The sequence below is a fragment of the Microcebus murinus genome, chromosome 8 (genome assembly GCF_040939455.1).
Source record: "Microcebus murinus isolate Inina chromosome 8, M.murinus_Inina_mat1.0, whole genome shotgun sequence".
Lineage (NCBI taxonomy): Eukaryota > Metazoa > Chordata > Mammalia > Primates > Cheirogaleidae > Microcebus > Microcebus murinus.
Genome location: NC_134111.1, coordinates 105,081,345 through 105,107,015, shown reverse-complemented (window position 1 = coordinate 105,107,015; position 25,671 = coordinate 105,081,345). Strand labels below are relative to the sequence as shown.

Sequence of the window (25,671 nt, the reverse complement as noted above, 5' to 3'; positions counted from 1 at the left end):
TTATCAGGACTGTAAAAATCCTGACCACAGCCGAGTCATACAGCATTAATACCATGATAACTTTTCCTTCTTTATCCAACTTGCTTTCCTTGGAATTATGTCCCTTGGTTTTCTAGGTACTTGACAGTAATTCAGTCCCAACTCCTATCTAAATCCTCAATATGCTCATCAGAGGCCACAGGGGCTCCAATAAATAAGACATCTTCCTGGTGCCAACAGCTAACCGGACTGGCTGTGTGCGGCGGGTCACGGCTGCCAGCCTGGAATCTCTGCCACTGTGCTCCTGCGGGTCCCCTTGCTGCTGTGTAGGGTCCTCCCTGGCCGTAGGCCACATCTCCTTCCTTGGCTTGCTCCCTCATTTTGGAGGAATACATCCTCTAGTACCTTCCTAAGGCACATAGGAATATACATGTAAATTTTTAAAGTGCCTTCAAGTCTTTTAGCGTGACTTTCAGTATACCTGGAATAATTTTCCTTCAGAATTCTGGAAGGTCCACATTCCTTTAGTTTCCAGTGTGGCCTCTGAGAATGCCAAACCTATTCTGGCACCTGATACTGTTTGCGTACCATTTATTCTCTCCAGAAGTTCCCCAGTGTTCTGAAATTTCACAGCGATGCGCCTTGGCAAGGTGCTTTCTTCTTCCATTCTGTTGGCACTCGGTTAGCTCTCGTAAATTGGAGACTTAAAGCCTTTGTTCTCAGAATTCTAATTCATGGAATCCACTATAAGATGTGTGTCACCTTTCCTTCAGACATATGCTATACTAGTCTTCCTTGCAGGCCAATGAGATTCTTCAAAGAAGTATCTTTTTGGTTTCCTGCAGGGAGGATATTACTGACCTGAGGATTTTACAAACTGAAGGCTGAATACCATACCCCTTTTGGTCTTCCACTGGGTGGCGGGAGGCACTGTGTGGCCTGCAGAATCTAACTGCTTCTTAAACAGGCTTCCGGCTTCACCCGTTCTCATAGCCTGCCAACTCCAGAGCCTCTGGGACTTCTGCAATACAAAGCAGATTCTCAGATGTTCCCATTTCTTTCTTGCAATGGAGATTTCTCAGGTGTTTCTAAGTTAGTTGCCATTCACTTATTTTCTTAGAGGTTTCATCCTAGTGGATTTATGCTTTTAAAAAAAAATTCTGTCACGTTAATGGAATTTTAGGAAGGGCCGCGGTGAATGGCCACGTCCAGTGGTTTGAGAGGCTGGGAAACAAAGCCTTTGCTCCAGGAATCCCAGTGCCCAGCTAAAACAACCTGGAGAGAACGGATGGTGAGTGGAAGCCAGCATCTCCGCCACCTACATCCAGCTGGTCTGAGGCAAAGAGACGGGGGCCACGTGTGACAGGAGCCTTTTGCAGGAGAGCAGGAGAGGCAGGGAAGGTTCAGGTATAAGGAATGAAGAAACTATCTAAAACAACAGAGACAGAGAACACGCAAGGGAGTCACTGAGAGATGAATAAATATCTTTATTTAGTTTATTCATTCCGGGTTCATCCCAAATCTTCACACCTTACCCCTCCTACTGTCAAGATGGGTCACACAGAACCATGGGGGCCAAACGCAAGTCTTGCCCACAGAACACTGTAGGGACAGGTCACCTTGCTCGAAAGCCATGGGTTTCAAACACTTTTCAGGGCACAACTCTCTTCAAACCAGAAACCACAAGCCACTAAGTAAAGCAGACTGTTGGGTCATTTAAATGTGCACAATGTTTTGGGTACCTCCCCAGATCCCCAGAGTTCCTCAAGGCAGTTAAAAAGTCCTGTTTCAGAGCCGTCTATCCAATTATGTGAGGCTTTCCACAAAGCCAGTCCCTTCTTCTCAAAACACAAATACCAAGATTTCACATGGCCAACACTTCTACCTGTTGAAATAAACAGTCCACAAAATTAAGGCATTTGGGAGGAATTAGAGGGAAATAAAGCATTTATTAAAGTTACAATAACATATCAAAAATGTCCATGATACTTTTGAAAGCTCTTAACTAGGCACAAGAGCAAAAACAGTCGTGGTCCCGGGCACTGCAGGCAAACGCATGTTCAGGCCAGAGCAGAAGGGAGTCAGAGGGTCGGTGGTGAGGACTCTCCTCAGCTCGCCCCCAGGCACACAGGCAAGTCACATCTCACGCGGCCAACACCAAACACAGGCGGTGGGAGCTGTGCAGACGCCGCAAGGCGGGACGCTGCTGGCTCCGTTACAGCATCCAACTATGACTGTGCACAAGAGAGCTGTGTTCATAAATGCCACACCCAGACTGGATCTGTGCACATTCCGGTATTACCTAGTGTATCTAAGAGATGTGCAAATCAAAGCAACTTAAGAGAGACTCCACTGCATTCCTGACACTGAACAATGGCTTGTGAAGGCAGCAGCAGTCGCCCTTCTACCCCCACCCACTTCTCCATCCTGCTGTCTGCTTAGGATTTGTATGATTCATTCCGCACCTCACTGTGCACTTCAAAGTCTGCATGTTCCCCTCTGCGGAATTCTGCTGGGACATGAATCCCACCAACCATGTATGCATGATGCAAATTATTTTATTTCACACTGTGGGAGCCAGGCTTGGAGGAGGAAAAAGGGAAGTGAGGCACAGTGAGAAGGGAGGTCATGTGGCCAAAACAGGCACTGTGCCAGGAGTGCAATACAAGCTGGCAGGGAACCCAGACCCCTGCAGGTTGGGACTGGTAACCGTGGGCCTGGCAGGGAGGCAAACAAGCAGGCAGAAGCCTACAGCCCCAGCATCAGAAGACCCACCATTAGTGCCACTGCCAACATTCAGGGGGTGTCACAGGCTCCCAGGGCCTGAGTTAAGGGGCAGTCCTCACCAAAAAGGACACACAAACCTCCTGTGAGTGTCTCTCATGAATCCAGGGGTGGCGGGAGGCCCATCACCACAGGGATGCCTGCACTTCCTAAAACTGTACACAGTGACCTCATAACTTGTTCTTGGACCATGAGGCAGTGGAAATGCCATGATACCTTTCACCAGCGTACAGGCTGTTTAAGAATCCAAGAAGAATTTCTCACCAATACATAAACACACACTATAGCTAGACCATGGTTTCCTGACTTTGGGATTTCAGAAGCAGGCAAGCTTAAAACAAAATTCAAGAGATTGAAAAAGAACAACCAACATTTTATTCTGCGACCAAGAGCCTTTAAAAAGCAAAAGTATTGCCTTGTTCTATCACTGTCATTATATAAAAGGACATTTATCATCCAAAGTAGGAAGGAAATAATCTTATAATAAAAGACAGTCCTCTAGGTTGGATACATTTGACTTCTTGAAGCACTGCCCATGTTGTCCTTATGTCCACATGTGCAGTGCTGTGCTGGAGGCCACACGGACTCTGGTTGCTCCGCCAGGGCCAAGGTCAAGCCCAGGTCTCCCAGGCCCTCCCAGCACCACAGCGCCTCGAACGCACTTCCTCTGAGAAGAGGGACGACAGCCATCACAAGGCTGTCTGCACGTGCACAGAGACTGCTCCCGTCCAAAGTGCTTTCACGGGCAGGCGCGTCCTCTCACGTGACCACACGAAACCCCGCAGGGCAGGCAGAGCAGGAAACCCTGTCCCCATCGGAAGCGGGGCCTCCACTGTGAATGAGGACTTATCCGAGTCCGTGCGGCAGTGAGCGACAAGGCACAGGCCAGAGCACTCCCTCGGAGGCAGATTTTCCCTTCGTTTATCCTGTGCTTGCTGTGTGTTCCTCTCTTTCTTTCACAGACTTTTTATTTGAAGAATCGATTCATGGAAGAAGGAAAATAAAACTTAAAATGATGGCACTTAATCCTGATAACAGAAATATCATCAATGTTAGGAAATTATTAATTGTCCTCTCTTTTTAAAATTACCTGTTTAACAAGTGCATTTTTGACTAAAATTTTCAAATGTCAAAACAGAACACCAAAAATCAAGCATTGCTGCCTCAAACACTTTCCTGGAACAAGGCAGAGTATAAATAAATAAATATATAAATAAGACAATATGAAGAGTCACAGAATGTGTGTGACATTGATGGTTTTGGGGAAATACATCTAAATACTCTTTACCCAGGACTCTGAAGCTGAGTTCTCAGAGGTATCAATACTGCCCAGCCCTGACCCTGGCCCAGCCTGGCCCATCTGTTCACGGCAGCCAAGGCCCAAGGCCAGCAGCCGCCCCTGACTGTGAAAACAGACACTCCTGGGGTGGGCTGGGGGCAGCGCCGAGGCTCCTTCCCGTAGGTCCCTCAGCCCCTGTCCCGTGGAGGGCTCTGGGCCAGCAGGCAGTAGCCTCTCAAGGGCCACCTCATTCCCTGGCTACCTGGGCACCCCAGGGCTTAGAAACATGATTTCATAAAGTGCTCGGATGGAGAGTGTCACTCTCTCCTGTTCTGTAGCCCATCCTTGCCAGCACGAGGGAAGGGAGCATTAGTACAGTGTCACTAATAACAAGGAGGAATGGCCTTAGTCACCTACACTGTTTTCAGATTCATGTTTGGCAGCTATGAAATTTCAAACAAAAGGCTGAACTTTCAAACAAGAGGCTGAACCTCAAAGTTGTTAGAATTCTGAGAAAATTAGCAAAGGCTGACTTGAATAAAGAGGAAGCTGGGGCCAGCAAGGTGGCTCATGCCTATAATCTCAGCACCTTGGGAGGCTGAGGCAGGAGGATCGCTTGAGCCCAGGAGTTAGAGACCCATCTCTAAAAAAAAAAAAAAATTAGCCAGGCATGGTGGCTCATGCCTGTAGTACCAGCTACTCAGAGGCTGAGGCAGAAGACTGCATGAAGCCAAGAGTTTGAGACTGCTGTGAGCTATGATCATGCAACTACACTCCAGCCTAGGCAACAGAGCAAGAGCCTGCCTCAAAAATAAATACAGGCCAGGCGCAGTGGCTCACGCCTGTAATCCTAACACTCTGGGAGGCTGAGGCGGGCGGATTGCTCGAGGTCAGGAGTTCAAAACCAGCCTGAGCAAGAACGAGACCCTGTCTCTACTATAAATAGAAAGAAATTAATTGACCAACTAATATATATAGAAAAAATTAGCCGGGCATGGTGGCGCATGCCTGTAGTCCCAGCTACTCGGGAGGCTGAGGCAGCAGGATTGCTTGAGCCCAGGAGTGTGAGGTTGCTGTGAGCTAGGCTGATGCCATGGCACTCACTCTAGCCTGGGCAACAAAGCAAGACTCTGTCTCAAAAAATAAAATAAGATAAAATAAAATAAAATAAATAAATAAATACATAAATAAATAAAGAGGAAGCTGAGCAGTCCTCTGCAAATGAAGAGCTGAGACCCCAGACACCTGCAGACCAGCTGGAGTGCACCACATACCAGGGAGGGACCATCCTCTGGCTCATTCTCTTCCCAGATACATTATCTCCCTCGGAGCAAGCCTCAACTATAAGGATCGATTCAGTCCATTCCTCCAGAGACAACATGGGAAAATGGTGACCTCTCTAAGTACATAAGCTCTAAACTGAACAAAGAAACATGAAACCCACTCTGCCATGCCCGGGCCCTTGCCTCTGCATGCCTGAGGGTCACACCAGCATGCTCATGCACGGGACTCCTGCACAGGCAGCATTCCCAGGTGCTGCTTCCCAAAAGGTCCGAAAACAGAGCCACCCTCCTACTGTGAGTAGGGCTGAGAAGGCCTTGTCCTTATTAGACCTTTGCAGCAAGCACTCAGCAGGGCAGACTCGGTGCGTGCTATGGACCTACCACACAGCTCACCTGGAAAAAACCTGCCCTCTTCTACCCTGAGCCAAAAGGGCAGCAAGAAGAGGAGACAAGAGTTGGGAAGAGCTAACCAGTACTCCAGTAAGAGCTGAAAGTACAACAAACCAAACATCCACTCCTCAGAGCCCTCTCTCAGCCCTACCAAGGTGAGGAGTCACTGCTTACGGATCTCTAGTGACAAGAGGCCCCTCTAGAGTGGCCCAGTCCACCTGTGGTCCTGCCCCAGCCACAGCCCAGGTTTGAGTGCCATGAAGAACACCCCTAACCCCTCTCCTGGGCTGAAGCCCCTGCAGCACTCGGCTCCGGCTGTCATGCCCCTCACCAGCCACCCATCCTGTGGCTCCTCTCCTCCCTCAGGAAGACTCTCCTGACTTCAGGAGGACCCAGTCCCAAGCTCCCTTAGATGAGCATATGGCCCAACCCCAGGCCTCAGAAACCCAGCCCACGTCTACACAACTATCACGCATGGAGCAGTATCACTTCAGCTGCATGAATGCCTCCAACGCTTGCATTTTTCCCTCTGAATGACTCTTCTTCCCCTCAGAACCGCACACACGCACATCCGGGTCCACGTGGGTGTCCCAGCACAGAGCCATCCACGACACATGGTCGGGGTTTGGAATTCCATTCTCAAGCTGTAGACTATAATGGTCAGACACTGCTTGTCTGGTCAGCCGAAACACACAATAATGCTAATCATTATATAAAGCAATATCATTAGTTCAATTCTTACAAAATAGGATTTCTCTTATTACAAAAAATCATAACACAGATTTGAAATCTGCTCATTCTTAACTATTTCAAGGTCTAGAATCACCACGGGTCCACACAATGGTCCTCATAGGCTTCATATGACAAAATGTGATTTCACTGGAAATAAAAGCCACCTCAGCCACTGGCCCACCTGCCAATGACCTTCACTCCTGGCTGCACAGCCCAGGGTGTGAGAATAAACCCACCCACACAGCCAAAGACAACTGTGATGATGACCCAGGTCATCTCTCTCCCCTACCACACCCCAGGCGGGCTGGGGAAAGACTTCTGACCTCACTGCTCTCCCCTCCTAGATTCTAAGAGCAGCTACCAAGACAAGTGAAGAGCAATCAAACCCCCACCAGATGTTACGTCCACTGGATGCCAAGCAGCTGGAAGCCTGGAACCATCCAGAGGACCAAAAGAACTTTCCACTCTCTGGTGTGTGTACAGACGAGAAGACAGCACCCCAGCATTTTCTTCTCCTATTTACTGGCAGTGATTGCTGTTGGAAGGGGCCTCAGTTCCAGGGAAGGCAGTCGTTTACTGGCTAGGTCAGTGTGGGCCTCCTGAAATCAATCACTGTCTAGAAGCTCCCTAAAGTGAAATGGCAGAAGACTTATGACACCTCTTGGCATGATGTGAGGCACAGTAGGTATGAGAACAGGTACTGAGCCGTGGAGCTCTGCACTGTGACCCCTATGGATTCTGAGCAAATGCACGGATTGGCTTTGCGATAACAACCTGTGCAGCCAGGAAACCACCCTTGCATGAAGACAGCTCATATGACAGCTCCACCAGAGAGAGAATACTGAAGTGGCAAGAAAGGGTGTGTGTGACCAGTGCATGTGCTACTTAACCCCAGGAGCAGAGAAAACAAACTAGCAAATTCATGAACTGCATTTCTGTTCTCTACTTTGCTTACCAAAACTCCCTGTTCATTTTGATATTAGAAGGCTTTAATCGAACAATTAAATTGAGAATTAGAAAAATAAATAGAAGTACAGTTCTGGAAAGTGCTAGGAGTCTTCTCTACAGGGAATATTAGCAGGCCTCCAACCTCAGCCCACACCTGCACACATTCCACAATCCACTTCATTATTATACGACCGTGAAAGTCCAGAACAGAGATATTTAGGAAGAACAAAATTAAGTTTTGTAACAGCCTCTTGACTGACAATGACCCAAAGAGTGTTCAATGGCCCCAGCACCCGAGATGAAATCACAGTCCATGAGAACAAGGCCATGTCGTCATTACCAACAGCTGGTCGGGATGCAGTCGGCAGCACAGGATACGGTTCACAGGGTGCAAGAATTGGTGTGTTTCCACTGCAGATCACCTTCTCCCTCACTGTAATCAACACTGCGCTTGAATCCTACTCATAAAGCAGAAACTTCTTTATGGGGTCTGGCAGAGGCAGCGAGGGAATCAGATGAAGGCGGTATTTGCCAAGAGCTCTTCTCACAGCCACACGGCACAGACTCAGCAAGGTCCTGGGAACCCCTGGGAGCCACAAGAAGAAAGGGGGAGACAGAGGAAGAAGGTTAGTTCCTACCCTAACTCCGAAGGCTGAAGGCTGGCTGTGACTAAGAGCCAGAACTGCACGAATGCTCACTTCCAACCTCCTAATTTTACAGCGAGGAGGGGCTTGTTCTCTCTTCCTTCCATCCAAGGAAAAGCAAAACCTTCACGGCCTCATTTACCTGGGGTGTCAGCTTACATGGACATCGTCTCCCCCTCAACTATGTTTAACACCCTAGACAAGGAAGTAAGAGTTGACCAGTAAAGGCCCCGGTAGGTGTGAGCAAACGGATCCTTCCCCTCTGCCAGCCTCTTCTCTTGGTCAATCCCTACAGCCACAAAGAAGCCTGGGGAATGCAGGCCAAGCAGCACTTGGCAGGCACAGGCGGACGGTTTTGCTCCAGGTCAAAAAAAAGCCTAACCAAGCCTCTGCCTCAGTGAGGAGGGTGACAGGTGACACAGTCATGAACACAAGTTACTTTTTTCTATCAGTTTGGTTCCCAACTGACCATTAGCCAACTATTTTTAAGAAGGCTAAATAAGAGCATGTTTTAATGAACTATTTAGGGAAATCTAGTAATTAAAGTTCTGTGGATGCCCTCAAGACCCAGATTAGGAGGGAGTGTGAGGGCAGGAGGTCACAAAGGATGCACAAGGTCAATTTCTGAATTGACCCAGAGAGAGCCTCTGATAATAAGACCAAACCATAGATCAATTCCAAACTCTCACACTATCGATTTATTAATCCTTAACAAAATCTTTCTTCATAAATAAGGAAAGTACAGACTTCACTGTAACCAAAATTAGACATCACAGAAACCAAAATAATGGTATTTGAATGGGAACTGAAAAAAGGGAGGTGAGGAATCCTAGAAAATAGGCCTGTGACTTGTGTAAGGCCTCATTTATAAACCATGTATGAAAGAAGTCACTGTCTCTATGAATTTGAGTCACAAAGCAGAGCAAAACGATAAATATAATTCTAGGAACTTTGAGAATATACAAGCACTTGTTTAGATTTCCTGATATCAACCCTTGGTGTCTAGGAATTTTAAAAGAGATGATCAATCTCAACAACTATTCTAGAAAATCACCAGTCTTAACTGAAGATTTTGACCAAATGCTTAGAGGTTGTTTTTTTTTTTTTAATTACTACATCTTGATTCATTCAATCGACCCAAACAGACTACAAGTCAGAGCTGAACCCAAACCACTTACTTCTGGCCTCTTTAAAGACCTGCAAGGCGTCAGGGTCCACCTTCCTTCTGCCTCTTGATTCTGGGCCCAGTGACTCCCACTTCACCAGGTTCAGGTTGGCTCCAAACTCCACCAGCAGGCTCACGAAGGCTGCCTCGCAGCCATGACGCAGGACGGCATCCATGACACACCCAGGGGAGCCCCTGTAGAAGCCCTGTGTGTTGACAGGCCCATTGCAGTTGAAGTCGGGGTTTGCCCCGGCCTGGAGGAGCAGCCGGAAGCACTGGAGGTTGTGGTAGGCCGCGCTGATATACAAGGGACAGACCACGAGGGAGGTGAGCCGCCGGGAGAAAGGGGGCTGGACGTCAGGAGTCAGGTGGTGGTTGACATCGACGTCAGCACCATACCTACGGAGAGAGGGTAGTCAGACCTGCCGCGGACTAGCCACAGTGCACAAAGTGCCACAGCCACCCTCGGGGGAGCCTCGACTCGGTGACACAGGGAGCCACTGGAGACTCCACAGACCACAAATAGCTTCCATGATCATTTCTAGCAAGACTAGGTAGCAGAAAAGAACTTGGAATCCACTCATGCAAAAAATAATTCCTGAGTGGAGCCTTCAAACCTTTAAGGATCCAAAAACCCTAAAGCTACTATTTCAGAGCAAAGACAAAAAGGGAAAATACCCAAATTCATCTGATGAAATTAGCACCACGACATCCCAAAACCTGAAAAGACCACACCATAATGAAAAACTACCAACTAATTTCACTTATGAGTATCAATTTAAAAATCGTCAATAAAATATTAGGAAGAGAATCCTAAAGTATATTAAGAAAGCAATACACCATGACTTCTTGGGAGTTATTGCAAGGACAGTTCCAATATTAGAAACTGTATGAGCATAACCCACCATATAATGGAACTAAGGGGAAAATCCTGATTGTCTCTTCAGACGCAAAAAAAAAAAAAGCATATAACAAAACTCAACAGTAATGTATATTTAAATATACTCAATAAAATAGGAAGTGATGGCTTCTCATTAACATGATAAAATATATTCTCTCAACCCAGAAATCAGCACCTGAGTGGGGAAATGCTAGAAGCACTCCTGTTAAACGTGGATCAAGACACAGACACCCAGTTTCCAGCCTCCTGTTTAACACCAGTGCTGAAGGTATTAGCTGGGGTAATCAGGCAAGAGAAAGCAATTAAATGAGTAAGATTAGCAAGGAGGAGGCAAAACGTTCCCTGTTTCCAGAGGATATAATTATATGTCTAGAAAGCCCTAAATAAGCAATATGGAAAAACAACTAGCTAGCAATGAGAGCCATCATACATACAAGTTCAAAGATAACATGGAAGAGAAGACCACATTTATGATAGCAAAATACATTTTAAAATGACATATCTAAGCATAAATTAACAATAAATGTCTAATATTTGCATAAGGAAAATGATAAAATACTAATTAAAGTCACAAAAGTAAACCTAAAACATGAAAAAACACACCAAAGTTTTGGATAAGAAGACCCAACATCTTCACGATGTCAACTTTCCGTAAGTTTTTTAATAGATCAAAATACCATTTATTTTATAAAATACTTACAGAAGAGCTACCTGCTCCCCATTAAAGCTCTGCTTTTTCATCTTGTCTGATCTTCTAAATGAACTTTATAATCAACCAATGTGGCTTCAGGGACACTGTTTTTATGTATTTATATTTGTAATCAAATTATTTCATTCTAGGACTGGAATTTTCATTCATAAAATAAACTTAGGGAAAATTGACCTCTTAAATCAAACCACATATAGAAATTTAGTAAATGGTAAAGGCAGCACCTCAAATAAGTAGTATAGGGGGATGGACTTTTAATAAGTGTTTTTGGGATAACTGAATATCTATACGGATAAAGAGAAAGTCAAATCCATTCATCACAGCATACACCAGAATAAATTCCAAATGGATCTAAATTTAAAATGTTAAACAGGAAACCATATAGAAAGTAGGAGAAAACCTCCAAGTAAAATGTGCCTAACTATAACACAAAATACAGAAAGAAAAGGTTTTTAACATGAAAAATATATTTTTTTTTTTTTTTTTTTTTTTGAGACAGAGTCTCGCTTTGTTGCCCAGGCTAGAGTGAGTGCCGTGGCGTCAGCCTAGCTCACAGCAACCTCAAACTCCTGGGCTCGAGCGATCCTTCTGTCTCAGCCTCCCGAGTAGCTGGGACTACAGGCATGCGCCACCATGCCCGGCTAATTTTTTATATATATATCAGTTGGCCAATTAGTTTCTTTCTATTTATAGTAGAGACGGGGTCTCGCTCTTGCTCAGGCTGGTTTTGAACTCCTGACCTTGAGCAATCCGCCCGCCTCGGCCTCCCAGAGAGCTAGGATTACAGGCGTGAGCCACCGCGCCCGGCCAACATAAAAAATATTTTTAAAAACTTTTGCATGGCAAAAATAACATAAGCAAAGTAAAACAATAAATGAAAAACTGAGGAAAATGTTACAATGGGTTAATATCCTTAACATATAAAGAGTTTCTAAAGGAAAAAGATCAACAGTCCTATAGAAAAATGAGCTGAAGAGGGCAATTGTGGGAATGGCGCTTAACCATATGAGAAGGTGCTTAGCCTCACTCACAATAGAAACGCAAATAAAAACTACACTAAGGCCAGGTGCAGTGGCTCACACCTGCCTATAGTCCCAGCACTTTGGGAGGCTGAGCAAGGCAGGAGGATCACCTGAGGCCAGGATTTCAAGACCAGCCTGGGCAATGTAGCAAAACTCTGTCTCTACAAAAAATTTCAAAATCAGCTGGGTGTGGTGGTGCATGCATATAGTCCCAGCTACTCAGGAGGCTAAGGCAGGAGGATTGCTTGAGCCCAGGAGATCAAGGCTGCAGTGAGCTATGATCTGGCCACTGCACTCTAGCTTGAGCAAGACCTTATCTCTTTAAAACAAACAGAACAAAAAAAAAAACTACCCTGACTACACTACTACACTTCTCGCCTATGAGATTGGAAAAAATCCAAAAGTTTATTGTCCAGGTTGTAAAGAAACAGGAAGTCTCATTCACTGCTGGGGCAATGTAAAATAGAGAAACCCCTGTGGAGGGGAATTTGGCAATTGCTAGCAAAATTACACATAGTTTTAGCCTTTGACTCATCAATCATGATTCTTAGGATCTATTCCCCAAATACATTTGCAAAACTATGAAAAGATGTACGTACAAGGCAACTCATTAAACCACTCCCTGTAATAGCTGAGAACGGGAAACCACCCACATGTCCACCACAGGGGGACTGGCCAAATTAGCTGTGGTTCATCTGTACAAAGCAGCACTGCGCAGCATGAAAAGAGGCGAGAAGGGTCACTACCTACAGCTCGGGAACATCCTCCAGAGAAAAAGCAGGATGATGAAAGTATACAGTAAGCTACTGTTTATCTGGGGGAAGGAGGCTGCAGAGTGTGTGAGTGAGTGTGTGTGTGTGTGTGTGTGTGTGTGTGTGTGTGTGTGTGTGAAGGAGGCTGCAGAGTGTGTGTGTGTGTGTGTGTACACCCAGACACATGCACATATTTGCTTATTTTTAACAATAGAAGGATAAACCATAGAACTTTTAAAATGGTTAGTTAGGGGAGCAAGAGACTAGGATGATGAGTACAAGGATAGAAGCTAGACCTTTTTTAAAATACACCTTGCTTTATACAAACTGTGTAGATATTTTATGCTGTAAAACAAAATTAAGTACAAGGCAATCTCTAAAAATTAAAAGCAAAAAGAAACAATGAACTCAACTGCATACCCAGCTGGTGCCACCACGTACCGCCTGCAAGGGCGGCTCTTCTCTTCAGGTACATTAAGCATCCAGACTCACACTATTATCAACAGCACCGACCCCTCCCAGCATCAGACCCACTAAGAAGGACCTGGGACAGGAAGCACACTCTGCCAGCAGGGCAGCTTCACACAGCTCTGCGCAGCAGGCAGGCACATGGCGCAGTGAGGTGATCCCTAAGGCTGTCCCCCCTTGACCCCCATGGACAGCCAGATGTGAGGAAACAAATCACACACAAGGCAGGTGCAGGAGCCGCCTGCCTTAGAAGCTTCGCTCTCCACCAAAGAGAATCTCTAAACAACTCCACAGGCAGAGCTTCACCGCCATGCCACTGCACTCAGAGATGCCCAGATACATAACTTTCAGGCACTTAGAGTTCCAAGTGCAAACTCCCAGTCATTTTTACTTTAAACAGGAGTCAGCCAACTGTAGCAGAAAGGACAGCCTGGCTCAGAGGGTCAGAGTCCCGGCAAAGTGAGGAAGGTCCTGCCAAGGATGGCTACCTGGCATGGGTAAGGGGCAAGTGTGGGAAGGGAACAGCAAAAGGAGATTGGTTGGCAGGGGGAGGCGGCCTAACACAAGTAAATGTGGTGAAGACAAGGGGAACTAGGCTCCTTGCTGTGGAAAGGAGAATAGTAAATGCAGAAAAGGAGAAAACCCAGATGAACTTTGTGGTGTTACACTGAATTAGGGGTATCCAGGTGAACTCCGGTCGATGTATACATAGAAATAGAAATATGGTATGTATGTATAACCTTAACTTGACCCAGTAAGAGGGCCTGAAAACACTGACAACCCAAAAGCAATAAGCACTCATGGCGTCCAGATCATGGTTTCTACGTACCATTCTTCACTAAAAGAAATCAGGACTCCTTGGAGAAATGGCTTATGCTAGGCCTGAGACAGTCAAAGTACGAGATGAGCCTAGAATATCTTGTTATATGAGAAAGTATGGAACTGCTCAAAGAATGATGGGGACATGTCAAATGGACACAGAGATGGCCTGAAGCAGCTACCAATAGCCCAGTCCAAGATAATTTGAGCATCAAAATAAGTAACAGTAATAATGGAGTGTAATTCACTGGATAATATAAGAAACCATGAGTCTATACTAACATAAATAAATGAACAAATTAAAAATTTGAGATGAGGAATAGGACATATACATGGTTGCAAAGCACCTTTCCACAAAATACTCACTGCTTACAGAGGGAAGATAATAACTTTACAATGGGGAAACTGACAGACAATGGGGAAACTGGTTCTTTAACCAAAAGAACAAACTGTGTATCAGCAATGGAACAAAAGGAGGTAAGGAGAACACAGCCTCATCTCGTGAGACCCCTGCCCAGGATCGTTACTTCCCTCTAATCTGAGTAAACGTTAGACAGCCAGCACCTGTTTTCTTGAGCTTTCACTGGCCCCAGATGGTCCTGCAATGTCTCACAAGTTTTGTCATCACCTAAGTATTTCATTTGAAATAGAAAAGGGCAATACGTAGGAAGCAGTAAGAGGGCCGGACAGACAGGGGTCCGGGGAGGACAGAAGAGCATCGTTTTCCACACTTTAATAAAAACAGCTGGCCAACAGTCACAGCCAGTGATCGTGCTGTGTAATTGCCTCTTCAGCACCACTCTGAGTAGCCAGAGAAATGTTCCCCTGGGACCAAAACTGCTTTCTTTGGGCAGCAAAGACCTGAGGACAGGCACACAGATCAACATGCTCTCATGACAGTGAAGTTTCCAGTACAAATGCAAACGGCATTCATTCTCCAAGACAATCTAGGAGTGACCAGAGAAACATTCTGGAACACATATGATACCAACCAGAAACTGATACTTCATTTCATACTCTCTACCAATTAAGAAAAGGAAAACAATATTTCAAGCAGTGGTATTTTTCTCTCCTTATTCTTAGGTACATGTCTTCCAAAACGTCTGTAATTTTGGGCAATATGACAATCTGGAATTAGCTGAGCTATGGGAAAGATAGCCCCTCAACCACTCATAAAAATATACTGGATAAGATCCAGTTAATTTTAATCCTGAATATTTTCCAAATTCCTCTATTGCTTTTACTATCACTGGCAAGGAACCACTGGGAAAACTCAACAAATAAGTATAACTTTTGCATATACAGAAATACCATGCCTTACCTTTCTTCTAAAACATGAGCAATATATATTAAGGGAATTTACAAATAACAAAACGGAGGTCACTTACAGAGGGACAGAAAATCACAACAGTGAAAGATGAGAGCCCTGCCTACGAGGGAATGTCAGAGGGAAGGCTGGAGCCAAGCTCAAATTATTTTCAGATATTATCTGTTCAGCAACTTAAACATACCACTCTGATTTTCCAAAAGTCAATTACTTTGAAATTTAGAATGCAGAAACCTTTTAATAGAATAATATGTGCTCTTGGTACCTCATTATGAAAGTAAGGCCCTGTGCTCCAGTGAGGGAACAGGCTGTCTTAGTAATGTTTTCTCAAGAAGGGCATCTGTGTATGTGTTTCTCAGTCAAGCCCACAGGGAACTCGAAGCAGTTGTGCACTGTGAATTGACTGAAATGTCCAAAGGGATTTCTGGAACTAAGATGAATTTCACTGATCCTACTCAAAAACATTTCCAAACTAATGACTTACATTCTCCAAGATGCAAAGAGATGGGACTGAGGTGGTTTAGTTTATCAGGCTAGAAATCCTTAAAAAGAGGGAAATTGCCACACAGCTTTTTCATCCTCTAATATTGCGGTCCCCAACCCCTGCGCCATGGACCAGCACTGGTCTGTGGCCTGTTTGAAATCAAGCCCCTGAGCTCTGCCTCCCCTCCCCAGCCCGCCACCCCTCCATCTGTGGAATACTTGCCTTCCAAGAAACTCAGGAACCAGGCTGCAGGGCAGGAGGTGAGTAGTGGGTGGGTGCTCAAGCCATCAATGCGTCACTGCCTGAACTCCACACCCTCCACCCCTAGATCTGGAAAAAACTGTCTTCCATGAAACCGGTCCCTGGTGCCAAAAAGGTTGGGGACCGCTGCTCTAACCTCACAACCTTATCACTGTCATTTATCTTCCCCAAACCCTACTGTATTGTTATTTAACACATGAAACCCCTCAATGGGATAAATATATTCTCAGTATTTAATTTAAAAACCACGTGCTGTGCTGGGCAAAAGGAACGCCAGGTCCCTGCTCTTCAGAACCACTCTGACTGCAGCTGGTAACCACACAGCCCTCACCCGATCCTTCTCAATACTGAAAAATTTCACTGACAACCAGCCACCTAAACTGCACCCCATCCAGCCACACAGCAATCTGGACTCTGGAGCAAGGGATGGAAAAAAGCATTTGAAATAGGAAGTGGCAATACGTACAACTGCCAAATTCCTCTGGTAGAAAGAAGTCACTGGAACATGAAAAATGAAAACACGCTACTTCGAACAGAAGACATAAAGGTAACCATAAGTACATTTAAAATAGACATAAACCTTCCAAAATAATGGGAGTGGAAAGCAAAGAAAACACAGATCATGGAACAAAAGATAACAAATAAAGGAAATAGTTGAGAAACAGAAAGATAAAAGAAATAGATCCTAACATCGGCTATAGCAACCAAAGAATCCCAGACAAATAGTTCTACATGAGCACACAAACTACTTAAACTGAGATTAAAACCAAACATTACACAACACTGTGTAAGTGAGCCTTCAGTGAAACCCACAGTACTCTTTTGTTTTGATAATGGACATAATCTGTAGGCAAGAACTTTTATGAGCTTGGTTAGCATGGAAATATCCACAGCAAAAGCTACTTGAAATACAAGGGGAAACAGACAAAATCCCAAAAGTGATTAGAGACTAAAAGACTTCTCTCTAAATTTTTGGTATATCAATAGCAGAAATGTAAAAAAAAAAAAAAAAAAAAGAGGAAGGGGAAGGGGAGCTTTTAATAAAATAATTTAGGCTAACATATTGCAGTATGCAAATAAAATACTCACAATCAGGTACTTTGTGTCAACCATCCACAATGATGTAGTTTGACATTAATAAATAATAATTTAAAAACCTCAAAGCATCTCCAAAATGGAAACTATAGGGTTCATGCTATCTGAGCACAATAAAATAAAATTCGAAGTTCATAAAAAATGTTATTAAAACTTTCTCCTCCATAACTCTAAGAACAAAGGAAATCAACTTCAATTACAGCTGCTTAAAAAATAAAGAAAAGGCTTAGAGGACATTGCCAAAACTACAGTAAAAGGTAAATGTATTAATTTACCTTTTATTACCTTTTACCTTGAAATTTTACATTACTAATCAAGAATATAATGAATAAGCATTCAACTCAAAAAATTAGGAAAAAACAAAGAAAAATAGAAAACAAAGATAAAAATAGATATAAGTGAATAAGCAGAAAAATAAAAGAACTGATAAAGCCAAAAAGCCATTCTTTTAAAGGCTAGCAAAATAGACAAATCCTCTAAACACTCGTTTCCAAGACAGGAAAAAAGCGAGCACAGAGAACAAGAGGCGAGCCCGTGGCTGCAGGGCCGGCGGCGCAGCCATGCTCCCGGCAGGGCCCACTGCACTGACCTGATGAGGGCCTGCAGGATGTCCGCCCTGCCCACGCGGGAGGCATGGTAGACCGGGGTGCTGCGATGGTGTCGGCTTCCATTGGGGTCAGCGCCGGCTTCCAGAAGGATCTGGGCGCTCTCCAGGTGCCCGTTCACCACAGCCACATACAGGGCAGTCTGTCCCTTCACATCCACCAGGTCCACCTCGGCCCCCTTCCGAATGAGGAAGTCCACACAGTTCCCGTGGCCCGCAGTGGCCGCGATTCGCAGTGGCGTGCAGGGGAGCCAGCCACAGCACCAGACAGACTTCTCGTTGATGCGGCTACAGAAGGAGCAGGGAGCTTATGAGAGGCAGCCCAGGAAAGGGACAGGCTGCTCTGAGCCCTCTCATGCTGACAATATGGAACAGTCTCCCTGAGAAGGGCAGTCCCTCAAATAGTCATCCCTCTGGTTTAGCAAGGCCACCACTTGTGTGCTGCTTTCTGAAACGCTTTCCTGTCTCTACCCTGCTAGACCTGTGCATGGCGGGGCAGGCATTAGGAGCCCCATGCTAGAGAGGAGGAAACTCAAGGCACAGGCAGAACGGTCAGCGGTGGAACTAAGATTTCTGTTCTTACATGCACTGCCCCGTGGCCCAGAGCACCTTCTTCTACAAAGGAAACAAGGGCCTGCCCAAGAGGCAGTGCAGGATAAACAGCACACCCACCTGGGAATGCGGCCAGGGTCCCCAGGCCCCTTTCACCAGTTACCACCTGTGAAGGCCTGAGAGTGGGCCTCTGTCTGGGCCTCAGCATCCTCACTGTGACCACTACGGTCCCTCCACCTCTGACACAGCACGAATGACAGCCTGAATGAATCACTAAGGTGGCATGGGGGCTACACTCTTGGCCAAAAGCAGCAGAGGGAAAACTGTCCAGACTCAGCTCTCAATGACTGTGACAATCAGACTGCAACTACCTGTATGCACTGACCCATCGTGTCAGCACCCAAGGGCCAGTTCACTGCACAACCCCCGTGTAACCCGGAACAAAGCTTGGGGATGCAGAGCACTGAGCGGGAAGCATCCTCAAACCAGCCCTTAGGATTCCTCCTTCAGCTGTGTATCGCTTTGGCCAAGAAAGTATAAGAATGTTCCAAGAACTTATCGCCAAAGAAATAAAATAGCAACAGAAAACACAAAGGTCAATGACAGAACTGGACCTGAACTCAGGTCTCCCCACCCACACCCTCGGGCCATCTCCTACAACTCTGACCATGCTTCCTCCATCTCCACTTTGCTCCCCATCCTCTAACACTGGAACGCACTCCTCCCAGCATGAGGCTCTTCATCTGCACACTGTGAGTCTCAGCTTCTTGCAGACCCCAGGGGCCCAGGACTTGCCCCAGCGGGCAGTGACACTCACCTCCGGTAGCTCTCCTCTTGCAACAGGCTCCTGAGGGTCTGGAGGTCCCCCACGTAGGCTGCATCGTGGAGCCTCGTGTCCTCACAGTGCTCCAGCGGATGGTCACAAAACTGCTCCCGCAGCCACTCCTTCAGATTAGGACCTGCACTGGAGAGAGGGGGTTCCTGTCAGCTCGGGGAGACCAGGCCAAGGCCAACCAAAAGGGGGAGCCATCTGCATGAGTGCTTCCTCTCCCAGCCACTGGGTACTTTCAAACTCCTAAGAAATACATCACAGAAAATGGGGGAACGTTTCCCTTATGAAGCAAGCACATTCCTGACACCAACCCTGACAATTTGTAAATAGCTGATGGGGATGGGAGACTATAAGCCAAACCTAATTTAAGAACATGGAAGCCAAAGGAGGATCCACTTGGACCCAGGAGTCTAAGGCTGCCATGAGCTATGATGACAGCACTGCACCCTATCCCTGGTGACAGAGCAAGATCCTGTCTCAAAAATAAATAAATGAATGAATGGATACAGAAGAAGCCAAGATCCTAAATAAAATATTAGCAAATTGCGGATGGGTGCAGTAGCTCACGCCTATAATCCCAGCACTTTGGGAGGTCGAGGAGGAAGGATCGCTTGAGGCCAGGAGTTTGACATCAGCCTGAGCAACAAAGTGAAACCCTCATCTCTAAAGAAAGTAGAAAAGTTCGCTGGGTGGTGGTGGAGCACACCCATAGTCCCAGCTACTTGGGAGGCTATGGCAGTAGGATTGCTGGAGCCCAGGAGTTTGAGGTTGCTGTGAGCTACAGTGACAGATGACATCACTGCACTCTAACTCTACTGGGGGCAACAGAGCAAGACTGTCTCAAAAAAAAAAAAAAAAAAACTAGAAATTATTAAGCTTAGTGAGAAAGGCATATCAAAAGCCAACACAGGCTGAAAACTAGGCCTGTTACACCAAACAACCAAGTTGTGAATAAAAACATCTTGATGGAAATTAAAAGTGCTACTCCAGAAAACACACAAATGCTAAGAAAGCAAAACAGCCTTATTGCTGATATGCAGAAAGTTTCAGTGATCTGGACAGAAGACCAACCAAGCCACAACACTGCCTTAAGCCAAAGCCTAATCCAGAGCAAGTCCCTAACTCTCTTCTATTCTATGAAGGCCGAGAGAAGTGAGGAAGCTACAGAAGAAAAGTCTGGGGCTAGCAGAGGCTGGTTCATGAGGTTTAAGGAGAGAAGCTGTCTCCGTAACATAAAGCACAGGGTGAAGCTGCAAGTGCTGATGGAGAAGCTGCCGCAAGTTATCCAGAAGATCTAGCTAAGATCATTGATTAATAAACAGATTTTTCATTAAGAGAGAACTGAGTCAGTAAAAAGGAAGACAGTTAAGATGCAAGAGAAAGGGAATAATATCTGGAGAAGGGCTCAGAGCAGAAGGGACCAAGATGACAAATGGGACAACAGATTTTCAATGCAGACAAAAGTCTTCTATTGGAAAAAGAAGACATCTAGGACTTTCTTGGTTAGAAAGAAGCCAATGCCTGGCTTTGAAGCTTCAAAGGGCATGCTGACTCTTTTGTTAGGGGCTAATGCTGTTGGCAACTTTAAGTTGAAGCCAATGCTCACTTAACATTCTGAAAATCCTTCTGCCTGTGCTCTATAAATGGAACGACAAAGCCTGGATGACAGCACATCTGTTTACAGCATGGGTTACTCAATAATCTGAATCTAATGTTGAGACCTACTGCTCAGAAACGATTCCTGTCAAAACATTAGTGCTCATTGACAATGCACCTGATCACCTAAGAACTCTGATGAACATACAAGATCAATGTTTTCATGCCTGATATGCAGCAACAACATCCATTCTGCAGCCCGTGGATCAATGAAGAATTTTGACTTTCCAATCTTATTACTTAAGAAATACATTTTGTAAGGCTATCATTGCCATAGATTGTGACTCTTATAGTGGATCTGGGCAAAGTAAACAGAAAACCTTTAGAAAAGATTCATGATTGTAGATGCCACTGAGAACATTCATGATTCACATGGGATCACCAACATAAACAGAAGCTTGAAAGGTAATTTTTTATTCCAACCCTTATGGATGACTGAGGGGTTCAAAACTTGAGAGTAGGAAGGAACTATACATGCAGCAGATCACAAGAGAACCAGGATTATAAGTAGAGCCTGGCAAGGCACGGTGGCTCAAAACTATAATTCCAACACTTTGGGAAGCCAAGGCAGAAGCATCGCTTAAGCCCAGAAGTTCATGACCAGCCTGGGCAACACAGAGTGACCCTGTCTCTACAATAAAAAAATAAACAAAAAAAGAAGTGAAGCCTGAAGATGTGACTGAATTGCCGCAGTTTCATAAAACTTGAAGGGACAAAGAGTTGCTTCTTATGGATGAGCAAAGAAAGTAGTTTCTTAAGATGGAATCTGCTCCTGGTAAAGATACTGTGAACCTTGTTGAAATGACAACAAAAGGATTTGGAGTATCACATAAACTTAGTTGACAAAGCAGTGGCAGGGTCTGAAGGGACTGACTCCTATTTTGAAAGAAGTTCTACTGTGGGTAGCTACCATTTCATGCTACAGAGAAATCTTTCATTAAAGGAAGAGTCAATCAATGAAGTAAACTTCACTACTGTCTTAAGAAATTGCCACAGCCAATCCAACCTTCAGTAACCACCACCCTGATCAGTCAGCAGCCATTAATGTGGAGGCAAGACCCTCCACCTGCCAAAAGCTTACAACTCATTGAAGGCTCAGATGATCATTAGCATTTTCTAGCAATAAAGTATTTTTAAAATAGGGTATATACATTTTTTAGACATAATGCTATTATTATACACTTAATAGATTGCAGCATAGTGTAAATATAATTTTTTTATGCACTGGGAAACCAAAAAAAGCATGTGACTCGCTTTATTGCAACATTCATTTACTGCACTGCTCTGGAACCAAACTCAAAATACCTCCAAGGTACATCTGTATGTGATAAATGGGGATCAACATCAGTGAGGATAGAAAAGAATACTCAACAAATGGCATTTGTACAATTAGAGACCTATTTGGAAATGAGTTCTTTACCTCACACTATAACCTGACATAAACTCCAGTAGATTAAAAATTTTATAAAAATAATTACACAGATAGTTGTGTAAATAAAGAGCATGAACTCAGACTACCTGGATTCAAGCGCCTGCCTGCCATGCTGTTCTAGCGCGTGACCAAGCACATAGTTATAAAGCACACCCCTCCATGAGTAGGATCTTTCCAGATGCTGAAGTTGCTTTTATATTCAAATCAAATCTCTTTTGAGTACTTCCCATACACATGACTGGACCATAGTACAACAGGAGTGATGAGTAAGTGTCCTTGCTCCCTAGGATTTGATAGTTCATTGGCAGAGGTCAGACACAAAGGCCACAGGCTGTGGGCTGGACAACAAGGGTCCACAAACATGTGGGTCCCTCAAGCTGATTTCACACCTAAACCTGCGGCAGCTCAATAGGCAGATATCCAGCCTGGGAACCGCCCTTTAAGCCATCATCCCAGTCCTCCTTCAGTCATTATCCTCCACTGTAATTACATAATAGTTGCAATTACAATAGGGTGAAAACATTTAAAGTAGGAGGGGGACAGCTTGAGGTGTATGGCAGTAACTGACAGGTGAGCGGGAACGGTAAGACTTTTGCTAAGTCCTCCTCTACCCCTAACACCCACCCGACTGCCCTCTGCACAACCTTTCCCTGGCCCAGCCCAGTGCAGCCTCAAATTCTTCCCCAGCTCCAGATTCAAAAGCAACTTCAACTTTTTTTGCTAACCAGCTACTCCAATGACAACACAATTACCCTAGGATAGAACTTACGCATTAACTGAATATCTGTTGCTCCTCTACCCTAGACCTGATACACACTGAATAACAAAACAGCACTGCAGAAAGACATAAATAATCATGTGCATAGGATAAAGCTAGTGTTTCCTCTACAGTGTTTCTTCCTTTCTACAATGGGAAGTAGCTGTCAGTCCTCTTCCAACTGAATACCTCTCATTCCATCTCTTACTCTCCCATGACATAACAACCCAGACCCTAAGGTCCTGTCTGCCCCTGAAGTCAAAGTCAATGCTAACCAAAGCCCAAGGTCGTACGTGCTTTGTCTGCCTTGTTCTGGTCACTGGGGTATCCTTAGCTGGGTCCAGCCAACAGCAGGTCCTCAATAAACTGTTGAATGAACAAATGGAGGAAGTGCGGGAGGGATGAAAAGGCTACTCGCACCAGTCTCCAACCAAGTCAATCTTCTGAGATGTTTTGCACACTTAAGAGAGTAATAAACTCAATTTATCACTATGAAGGAGTAATAAAATCTTTGGAGAGGAAACCCTCCAAAGACACAGATAAGCATGTAAAGCAAAGAGCACAGGAAGGCACCAGTAAACAAACACAGCAAGCTCAAAACTCGGGCAAGGAGGGAATCCCACCACCAGGCACGGTCACTTCCCCTCCCACTTCACAGATGCATGGTAGGAATATTTCCAGGTGTAGGCTCTGAGCGACATGGCTATTTTAGGTGGTAGGTGTGAGCCTTCCTAGCTGCCTCTCTGCTGGTGGGCCAAGGGCCTCTGGACATGCTGTGTCACTGACAAGCTCGCTGGGGACAGCGTCACCGCTGTCCCCTTGTCTGTGGGGGCCGAGGGGCTGCCCTGCTGTACCACCCCAGACAGGCAGTGAGTGGCGGAATGGGGAAAAGGCCCTGCCCTCCCGAGGGCTGACCTCCGGGGGGCTTTCCTGATGGCTGCGCTCACAACCGAAGACGACCCGCGTCTTCTGTTTACAGTTGGCGTCACATCCGATCTGCATCAGCTAACTTCAAGGCAGTTACAGTGCAGGTTCCACGGGAAAGAAAACCTAACACGAGGGCGGTTCACGCAGGCCGAGGGGCAGTGGCCGCGCCTGCTGGCCCCACGGGCCTGGCCCGCCCGCGGCGAGGACGCGGGGCCTCGGCCGGGGCGCACTGCCCGGTCCCTCGGCAGGGCCGCCGGGCCAGCCCCCGCCGTCCCCACACGCCCGCGGCCCACGGCCCCGCGCACGTTACCTGCGGACCCCAGCCCGGCCCGCGCGTCGGGGCCGCCGCCCTCCGCCATGGGTGCTCCGGCCCTCAGCCCGCCGCAGCCCACCGACCACCACTTCCGGCGCCGCGGGCAGGGGTCGCGTCGGGGGCGGGCTTCCGGGGCGCCGGGCCTGCGCTTCCGGTCTCGCCGCTCGGCCCGAGCGCGGACGGCGCCTGCGTCCGGCGGGGCTGGGGGGCGCAGGCTGCCTGCGCTGCTGTGTGTAGGAAGCAGCAGAAGGGGAAACGGCCCACCTCGGGCGGGGCCTAACGTGCCCGTCCCGGGAGTCCTGGTTGGTTGGGCCCCCGCGAGGGGGCGTGGCTTCCTGGCGTGGGGGCGGGGCCCCGTGTGGCCCGCTCGGGCTCCGGGGCCCGGGGTCCGCCGGGGCCGGGGTCCGCCGGGGCCGGCCGGGGTGCAGGGAGTCCGGTGCTCAGTACCCGCCCCCGAGCCCGGCCCGTCGCACCTGCTCTCGCCGCGGGCGCTACCGAAGGCCCGCCGCGGGCTGGGTCTCAGCACCGGGTGGTGCTGGGCGAATGCTCCCCAGGATTCCTCCCGTGAGACCACGAGTCACGCCTGTGTCTGCTTACGGCCCAGGGCCCGACTCAGAGCGTGTGGAATGAATGAAGTGAACAAGCGAGTAGCTTCTCCTGCACTCCCCCAGTTTCAAGTGCGGCACCGTTGTCACCCCTCGAGTTTCAGTTCTGGGTCCTAGGCGTGGACTCCCTGGGCTCCCGAGCTAGAGAAGGCTGCAGACAGGAGGGCTGCGTGAGAGAACTGAAGCCCCTCGGGTTTCAGAGGCGGAGAGTACAGGACACAGCAAGAGACTGAGGAGCCGGGGGCCCAGGCCCACGACAACTGTCCTTGTGTTGCAACCCACCAGACTGCAGTAGGGAAGCCACACACGTGGGGACCAGTAAGTCACAGGAGCAGCCTCTCAAATGCCCCTGAGCCCTGCGTGGCCCGGATACACTGGGTGGGACCACCTGGGTGTAGACCTGGCAGGGCCTGCACGGCTGTTTTTTCGTGGGGGAGGGAGTGGGGCGTTTCTTGCAGTGTTGCTTGGGCTTGATAACGGCAGAGAGCACCACCGGCACCAGGGACGGTGACGCCAATGATGCGGGAGCCAGGGTGTGCCCAGCCCACTGGCTGTCCGCCATGGCTGCACAGCGGGAACTCCTGGAGCTTCAAACCACTGAAGGCTGAGAACCACCCAGGTGTGGGTGGGTGGAAGGATGGATAAACAGAACGCGGTACATGCATGCGGTGGAATAGTATCCAGCCTCAGAAAGGAGGAAATGCTGACGCGTGCTGCACATGGATGGACTTTGAGGACAGTATGCTGAATGATAAGCCAGTCACAAAAAGACTACAGTGCTGTATGACTCGACTTATGTGAGGTCCCTAGAGTAGTCAAACTCATGGAGACAGGCAGTGGGGCGGTGGTTGCCAGGGGCTGGGAGAGAGGCATGGAGAGTTATTTAAGGGGGACAGAGTTTCATTTGGAGAAGATGAAAAAGTTTTGGAGATGGGTTGCACAACACTGTGA

At 46.9% G+C, this 25,671-nt stretch overlaps 1 protein-coding gene across 1 annotated transcript; it reads right to left on the bottom strand.

The window, feature by feature from the left end:
- Nucleotides 1–1,449: 1,449 nt before the first annotated feature.
- On the bottom strand, nucleotides 1,450–24,278 carry ASB1 (ankyrin repeat and SOCS box containing 1). Its single transcript, XM_012755667.3, has 5 exons — nucleotides 24,113–24,278; nucleotides 19,016–19,157; nucleotides 17,632–17,934; nucleotides 9,218–9,603; nucleotides 1,450–7,981 (listed from the first exon to the last, which is right to left on the bottom strand). The coding sequence occupies exons 1-5, from the start codon at nucleotides 24,159–24,161 to the stop codon at nucleotides 7,854–7,856; spliced, it is 1,008 nt and encodes a 335-aa protein (XP_012611121.1). The 5' UTR covers nucleotides 24,162–24,278; the 3' UTR covers nucleotides 1,450–7,853.
- Between the last annotated feature and the right edge of the window lie 1,393 nt (nucleotides 24,279–25,671).